The following is an 8,515-nucleotide window of genomic DNA, read 5'->3' on the forward strand; positions in this document are numbered from 1 at the left end:
CGGGTTCTGCTTCCACTCCGGTTCCACTGACCAGTCCACAACCGTTCCACCATTTACTCAATTTCTGCCGAACCGGCCCGCTAGAGTTCTACGTGGACGAGAACCTCTTCTGGGGGGCCGTGGTGGGGCTGATGGGGGAAGAGAGTAGCTGTTCTGGACCGCGTCCGAGCGGTCCCTCATGTCTAGAACCTCAAGCCAGAGGAACGGGCGGCTTCAAGCGCTCAGAAGAATATCTGAAGGGGGCCGGACTCACAGAGGGATTGGTGATGAGATGTTGTTCAGAGGAACAGAGGGTTTGGTGATGAGATGTTGTTCAGAGGAACAGAGGGTTTGGTGATGAGATGTTGTTCAGAGGAACAGAGGGTTTGGTGATGAGATGTTGTTCAGAGGAACAGAGGGTTTGGTGATGAGATGTTGTTCAGAGGAACAGAGGGTTTGGTGATGAGATGTTGTTCAGAGGAACAGAGGGATTGGTGATGAGATGTTGTTCAGAGGAACAGAGGGTTTGGTGATGAGATGTTGTTCAGAGGAAGAGAGGGTTTGTTGATAGGATGTTGTTCAGAGGGTTTGGTGATGGGATGTTGTTCAGAGGAAGAGAGGGTTTGGTGAAGTGATGTTGTTTTATGTAGAGAGAGAGCAGAGCTCTGGCAGCTGTGGTCGATACTCAGAGGGTGTTCAACCAATCACAGCAGACCAAGACTGAGCTGACAGGAAGCAGGAAGGGAGGTGGATGTGCTGGCTGGTGTGCGGAGGGTAGAACGGTGAGTCAGTACAATACTATGACTCAGCATCGAACCAGCGCCTTGTAGGGAAGACGAGCAACACACACACACACACACACACACACACACACACACACACACACACACACACACACACACACACACACACACACACACACACACACACACACACACACACACACACACACACACACACACACACACAGAGAGAGAGAGATATTTCGGTAAAAGCTTCCTTAGCTAAATCTCTCTTTCTGTCTGTGTGTGTGTGTGTTTTCTGGATTAAGAGATCCCTCATAGATGGCTGGTCACCATCAGGAGTATTCCAGAAGGGAGGCACACATCCAACCCGCTCCTACCCCTGTAACCCTAACCATAACCTACCCTGTAAACCCTAACCATAACCTACCCTGTAAACCCTAACCCTAACCTACCCCGTAAACCCTAACCCTGACCCAGCCGGCCGCAGTCTGTAGTGATGTTTCTTGTTCCCGTCGCTCGGTGACGTCAAAGAAAGGAACAAAAGCACTTTTGGTTTCTGCACACAGAGCTGTCATTCATCGACCCCTCGAGGGAACCACGCCCCTCGAGGGGACCACGCCCCAAGTAGTGCTCACACCTTTAGAACTTCAGAGAGAGCATGACACACATACACAAGTCTTGTGAGGACAGGGGGAAAAAGAGAGAGAGAGAGAGAGAGAGAGAGAGAGAGAGAGAGAGAGAGAGAGAGAGAGAGAGAGAGAGAGAGAGAGAAATAGTATGAGAAAGAGGCAGAGAGCAAAAAAAGAGGGAGGGAGAAAAACAATAAGAGAGATAACTCGATCTAAGAGAAAGAAAACAAGAGAGATAGGGAGAGAGGAAAATTGTATGAGTCAGAGAGAGCAAGAGAGAGTGAGAGTTTGCGTAGTATGCAGGTTTTTACGGGCACACCTGAGTGCTAATCTCCAGACTCTAACTGCCTGCCGGGTGTCGTGTTACAGACCTCTGAGTCTGCTGGAGGTTGAGGTGTTTTGTCACTCACTGACAAAACGTTTCCTGAAGCCTAATCTTTGTTCTGCTCTGATGCTCCAATGCCATGGGGGCACCTGACGCGTCCCGACCAATCAGAGGCCCCGGGATCACCAAACCAGGAAGCACCCGCCGAACCAGATCATGACGAGAGAGAACCAAACAGACGCCTCACCCTGCTCTCCCTCGGCCGGCTGCCACCCTGCGCACCCAGCCTCACTCCTGGGGCGGCCGACCGTCACGCTGGATGGAGGTATTTACTCCTCCGGAGACCTCTAGGGAGGTCAGAGACAGGTCACCAAGGAGCAGGGGTCAGAGGTCAGCGAGCTCCACGAGGCCTACAGACCAGACATCGGGGATCAGACCCAGAATCCAGTGTTCCCAGAACCCAGGGGTCTGTTGTTGAGGGCTGACAGACACTGGTCTGGTCGACTCCAAACCAATCATGGAGCTATTCAATCGTTTACATTCAGGGCGTTTATCAGACGTTATTATCCAAAGCGACTTACAATAAGACCATTTGTCAGAAGAAAGAGAAACAATATATCGCTGTCGGTTCAGTAAAGATGTTCATAGAATCAAGTGCTAACAATCACTAGGTTAACCCATTCCCCGTATACAATAAAGATAGCTAAGATAAGATGCTACACAATGCTAAGTACTAAAGATAGCTAGGATAAGATGCTACACCATGCTAAGTACTAAAGATAGCTAGGATAAGATGCTACACCATGCTAAGTACTAAAGATAGCTAGGATACGATGCTACACCATGCTAAGTACTAAAGATAGTTAGGATAAGATGCTACACCATGCTAAATACTAAAGATAACTAGGATACGATGCTACACCATGCTAAGTACTAAAGATAGCTAGGATAAGATGCTACACCATGCTAAGTACTAAAGATGACTAGGATACGATGCTACACCATGCTAAGTACTAAAGATGACTAGGATACGATGCTACACCATGCTAAGTACTAAAGATAACTAGGATACGATGCTACACCATGCTAAGTACTAAAGATGACTAGGATACGATGCTACACCATGCTAAGTACTAAAGATAGCTAGGATACGATGCTACACCATGCTAAGTACTAAAGATAGCTAGGATAAGATGCTACACCATGCTAAGTACTAAAGATGACTAGGATACGATGCTACACCATGCTAAGGACTGTTTTCAATCGACGAGGGGATAAGCAGGTTCAACACTAGGCTACCCTCCCGGCCCGCCCCCGTCCTGTCATTCATCCTATCGTAACGCGGGTTCCCGTGCTGCGGCCTTCTCCACTTGTTACGACGGGGTGGATGATGGGGGGAGGGGGGGGTTGCTATGCGGACATCTCGGACCATCGTCGAGTTGTCGTAGCAAAAGAAGAGAAGGGGGGGGGGGCTCCCGGGTTCTTTAGGGAGGGGAAGCCTGTGCCCTCCCTCGCGGGACGTGGAGATAAAAGCAGCGTCTCCATCTTGGAAGCGTCTCCCTCTGAAGGAACGGTGACAACGTCTCATGGCTCAGTCCGAGCTGAGGCTCCCCGGGAGGTGGGCGTCTCACTGGGACCGTGACGAGATTAACAGAGGCCCCGTCTGACGAGATCACCACCACCACCACCACCACAACGACCCCACGCCAGAGCGCCAGACCCCCCCCCGCCTCCTGCTCACCACCGCTGACCTCCGACCCTGAGTCACTGGGTCGTACCGTTAGTCTCGTAAGGCCTCTGAACCAAACGTTATCAGCTCCTCTGCTGCCCCCCCGAGAGAGCTCAACGACCTCTGGAGCTTTACCCTCTCCTGTCCTCCTCCTCCTCCTCCTCCTCTATCACCTCCTCATCTGCCTCCACCTCCTCCACCTACTTCTTCAACTCTTCCTCTACCTTCATGACCTCCTCCTCCTCCTTCTCCACAAACCCTCCTCCCTCCCTCCTCCTCGTTCTCTATCAACTCCTCCTCCTGATATCAACAGGAGGTGGAGGAGGAGAACTAGGAGGAACAAGCAAGTACTTACGAGGAGAAGACAGTAGGGTGTTGAACCAGCAACCCTCTGAGGATCAATTACAGCCAGAGTGAGTTTCCAACGAGTTTCAACCGACAGCTGAGGAGGTCTGGGGGACAGGGTTCAAGAGGTCACGCCCAGGGTGAGGGGGGGAATTAAACAGTGATCCCGATGTTCACTGAAACCTTATCCATCCTACTGAACTATGTCCTGAATGCACACACACACAAACACACACACACACACACACACACACACACACACACACACACACACACACACACACACACACACACACACACACACACACACACACACACACACACACACACACACACACACACACACACACACACACACACACACACACACGTCTAGCTTGTGGTAGCAAGGTGCTAGCAGCCCACCACAGCAAGGCTAACCTTCACACGCCAGTCGTTGTGTTTTCCTGAAACTATGAAACTCTCGCTGCTGTCATAACATTCTTCAAAATAAGGGCAGGAAGCTGTCAGAGATACCGTGTTTAGATGTTATTAATACAATCCATGAAACATGATATACAGTGGATGAGCCAACTGTAACGGATATATATATATATATATATATATATATATATATATATATATATGAAACATGCTATACGCGTCTTTGAGTACTTAGAAAAGCGCTATAAAAAACTGATCAATTATTATTATTATTATTACTGTGAAATAGTCTAACTGTAACTGATAAATATGATACCTGCTGTTCAGTGAATGAGCTAACTGTAACTTTCTTTAACTTTCTAGTTTGTTTCATGACGTTTTCGTGTTCCAGAATATATTTCAGGCGAGACGACTCAACTGTTGACTATTCAGATTATCAACTGCACAAGAACAGCCAACAGTAAACGCAAACCGCGAACCGTGACACCACTCTGCTGCAGAGCTCTGGCGCTGCGAGCGGAGGCCCACCGGCCTGTGTACTGAGAGAGGTCGACCTTCCAGAGCATTCCTCCTCTACCTTACCAGGAGCCCCCGCTCCCACAGACACCGCCACGGAACGCTGTCTCCTACAGCCCTGACCCCCCGCTGGGGGAGACCTGACCCCCGGCTGGGGGAGACCGTCAGCCAGGCTGGGGGAGACCTGCCCCCCCGCTAGGGAGACTGTCAGCCAGGCGGGGGGGAGACCTAACCCCCACTGGGGGAGACCTGACCCCCACTGGGGGAGACCCGCAGCCAGGCTGGGGGAGACCCTCAGGCTGGGGGGCAGGGTTAAGGTCCTTAGAATAATGGAACAATGAATAGGGAGGAAGAGGGAACTAATGAAGAGAGTCTTTAATCAGACGCTTTCACCCACAGTGAATCCAGAGACATTAAGGAGCATGTAGGGGTTAGACATTACATAGACAGTTCATTAATGAGCATGGGGGGGATAGACACTACAGAGACAGGTCATTAAGGAGCAGGTAAGGTTTAGACAGTACAGAGGGTTAGAGGTAAAATTGCCGTAGGAGGCAGGCTCAGACTACCAGACGTCAGACTATCAACGTGTAGCAGTTGGCCGCCCTCAAAGGAGTCTTACCCAGGGAGGGAGGTCCGCGGTGGGCAGCCGAGTGCGTTTCTCCACCGCCTCCCCCGGCTGCAGGAAGGCCAGCGCTCGGTTAATCCGGTAGTTCTTCATCCCATGGTTCTTCCTCCACCAGAAGAACGCGGCGAGTGCCACCAGAACCCAGCTAAAGCTGAACTCCAGGTACCCCAGCACGTAGATGGGGAAGATGAGGAGAAACGTCCGTCCAAAGTTAGTCCACATCTGGGAGACTTCCATCAGCGACGACTGGGGCTCGTCGTCCATGTCCAAGGGGGCCGGCGGACCCAGCGGGCTGCCCGGGGGCTGGGGTCCGCTACCCGGGGGGCCGGTGGACCCTGGCGCTTCAGTCCTGCTCATTTCCGCTGTCAACAACTTCTGAAAACATCAACACCAGCGAGTTACAAACAGCAGCGAGTTTTGAAGTTCGTGTTTTTGAACTTGTATTTGTGGACCGTGAGACCAGTATGGGTCTGTCCCAGGTTAGTTCAGGGTTTAGTCAACTCCGCGGAGGGATTGAATGATTCAACACCCGCGGCGGACGCTCCGCGGGCAGTCCTCGACTCCCCGCGGACTCCGGCTGCTCTCCCGGTCAAAGCCCAACTAATACCCCAATTTATCCGCCCGCTCCCCGGCAAAACACGACGACGACAAGCCGCTCACCGAATCCGTCTGCTGCCACGTCCTCTGCGGAAGACCAATCACCGTCCCGTCCTCTGCATTACCCCGACCGCTGCTCTCTTCCTCCGGGAGTCTGCCTGGCTGTGAGCTGCTCCGCCCGCCTGACACGCACTCAGCGGGGCGGCGGAAGGCGCAGAGGACCGGCCCCCTCCAGGCTCCTCCGGCCCACAGGAAACAGTCATCGCCGAGGAAGAGGTCAACTTACTGGGGAGGGCTCCAGGCGCCCCCCGGTGGCGAAAAGCATCGTATCTCTAGGTAAATGTATGAATCTAGACAGACGATAGAATAATACAATAGAATATAAAAAGACACGATAAAATTTGCTAAAAAAATAATCAAATATAATAATAATATAACATCAAATATAGCAAAACCAAAAAACATAGGAAGAGTAGCATAGGGTAGGACACAAAACAATACTAAAACGACTATACTTCTACTGCTACTACTATAGCTACTACTACTGCTACTACTAATACTCTACTATATCTACTACCATACTACTACTACTTTAACTACTACTACTATAACTACTGCTACTACTATGCTACTACTATATCTACACCTACTATACTACAACTCAACCCAGTCTCACGGAAATACGTGACACTGTCACGCCAAGTCATTTAATCTATTCATTCGTGATATGGAGAACGTAATTTCAATTTTTTCGTGCCAAAAGCACAAATTTCTAACTCATTCTAAAAAGAAGAGATGAAGCAGCTACCTTTTTTTTTCCGTCACGGTTTGCCTACAGAGCAGCGCACCTGCATTAAATATATCCGTCTATTATCACAATTTCTCAGAATCAAGGGTGAACGTAGAAATGGTTGGCCAAAAGCTGTCATGTTGTTAGAAATTTGTGCTTTTGTTACGAAAAAAAAAAAATTACGTGTCCCAGATCACGAATGAATAGATTAAATGTCCTGAGAATTTCCTTGAGACTGGGTTGTACAACCACTACTACTACTACTATAACTAATACTACTACTACTATACTACTACTATGACTATAACTACTACTATTACTGCTACTACTATATTACTACTGCTACTACTACTAAAAGTACTACTACTATATTACTTATGCTACTACTACTAAAAGTACTACTACTACTCCTACTGCTACTATAACTACTAATACTACTATACCACTACTACTATAACTTCTTCTACTACTACTACTATTACTACTACGACTATAACTACTACTGCTACTATAACTACAACTACTATACAACTACTACAACTACTATTCTACTACTACTATAACTACTACCACTACTACTACTACACCTACTGTAACTACTAGGCTACTACTAATAATGTACTACTATAATAACTACTACTACTATAACTACTACAACTACTATACTACTACTACTAATACTACTACTACTACTACTACTACTACTACCACTACTACTACTGCTTACAGTGGTTCTCAACTGTTTTGGTGTCGCGTTGGAAGGCAGTAATCATATTTTACCGCCAGAGGGCATTGTTACCTTAGATTAGAATTACCAAAAGAAAGACATAAAAGTGTGTGTGTGTGTGTGTGTGTGTGTGTGTGTGTGTGTGTGTGTGTGCGTGTGCGTGTGCGTGTGCGTGTGCGTGTGCGTGTGCGTGTGCGTGTGTGTGTGTGTGTGTGTGTGCGCGTGTTTTTCCTGTGTCTGACTAGCGGATCCTCGGTCTGTTTCGGTCCTGCTGCTGCGTCTGAACGTGATGCCTGATAGCAGGACTGGTTGATTGTGTGATGGCAGATTGGTTGATTGGTTGTGGGTGGGTGTGGTCTCTGATCATTGTTTAACCAACAGCAACGCAAACCAGTGGGCGGCTGGGTGGGAGGTGTGAGTTAAATGTCGCCTAGTTGGTCTTTTAACTCTCATTTCTAAAGATCGGATATAGTTATATTATCCTATGAAGCTTTCCGACATGTGTCTGGTATGAATTCAAAAAATAACATGGGCCTCCAGTTTGAAGATCAACCGTAAGTTTAACTCACCGCGGTTCACCTCATCGTCCAGCGTCTCAAAAACCAACCAGAGCCGGGGAGCCGCAGGAGACTTCATTACTGCTGCTGAAATATTAAAAAACAAAATACTAAATGTTGACATCCATAAAACATGCAGTCTTTTCACAATAAGAGCCCCCCGGGCCCGTGCCCCTTCTTTCATGACTATTCATAACCGTGTCACTGACTTAGCTCGTCCCGGTAGCCTATATAGTGTTCCTCTCCTCAGGACCGGCTGGTTACGGAGCTCATGTTCATCCCAGAGAGCTGCTTTATCAGACAGATCCATGATTTATGCCCAGATCCCCCGGGGAGGGTCTGAGCATAAATCATGGATCTGTTTGTGTTGCGCCCGCAGCCTGGACTTTCAGAGCGCTTCAGATAGCCCCGAACCGGACGCGGGGCCCCGGCTCTCTCTCTGCCTCTCTCTCTCTCTCTCTCTCTCTCTCTCTCTCTCTCTCTCTCTCTCTCTCTCTCTCTCTCTCTCTCTCTCTCTCTCTCTC

General features: G+C 48.9%; 1 protein-coding gene and 1 long non-coding RNA gene across 6 annotated transcripts in view; one reads left to right on the forward strand and one right to left on the reverse strand.

Annotated features, from left to right (window-relative positions):
* esyt2a (extended synaptotagmin-like protein 2a) overlaps positions 1 to 6,198 on the reverse strand; it is a 32,018-nt gene extending 25,820 nt beyond the window's left edge. For 2 of the 5 annotated variants that reach the window (XM_060058721.1, XM_060058720.1), the window contains exons 1-2: positions 5,981 to 6,141; positions 5,315 to 5,695 (exon numbers count right to left, since the gene is read on the reverse strand). In XM_060058721.1, the coding sequence (XP_059914704.1) occupies positions 5,315 to 5,677 (363 nt within the window). In that variant the 5' untranslated portion in view covers positions 5,678 to 5,695; positions 5,981 to 6,141. Of the gene's footprint in view, positions 1 to 5,314; positions 5,696 to 5,980 lie in introns of all 5 variants that reach the window. The other 3 variants (XM_060058723.1, XM_060058719.1, XM_060058722.1) reach the window with 3 other exon arrangements.
* LOC132462950 (uncharacterized) overlaps positions 6,132 to 8,515 on the forward strand; it is a 5,983-nt gene continuing 3,599 nt past the window's right edge. Inside the window, exon 1 of the long non-coding RNA XR_009526936.1 lies at positions 6,132 to 6,253. This is a non-coding gene — a long non-coding RNA (uncharacterized LOC132462950). The remainder of the gene's footprint in view (positions 6,254 to 8,515) is intronic.

Source organism: Gadus macrocephalus, chromosome 8 (assembly GCF_031168955.1).
Source record: "Gadus macrocephalus chromosome 8, ASM3116895v1".
NCBI classification, from domain to species: domain Eukaryota; kingdom Metazoa; phylum Chordata; class Actinopteri; order Gadiformes; family Gadidae; genus Gadus; species Gadus macrocephalus.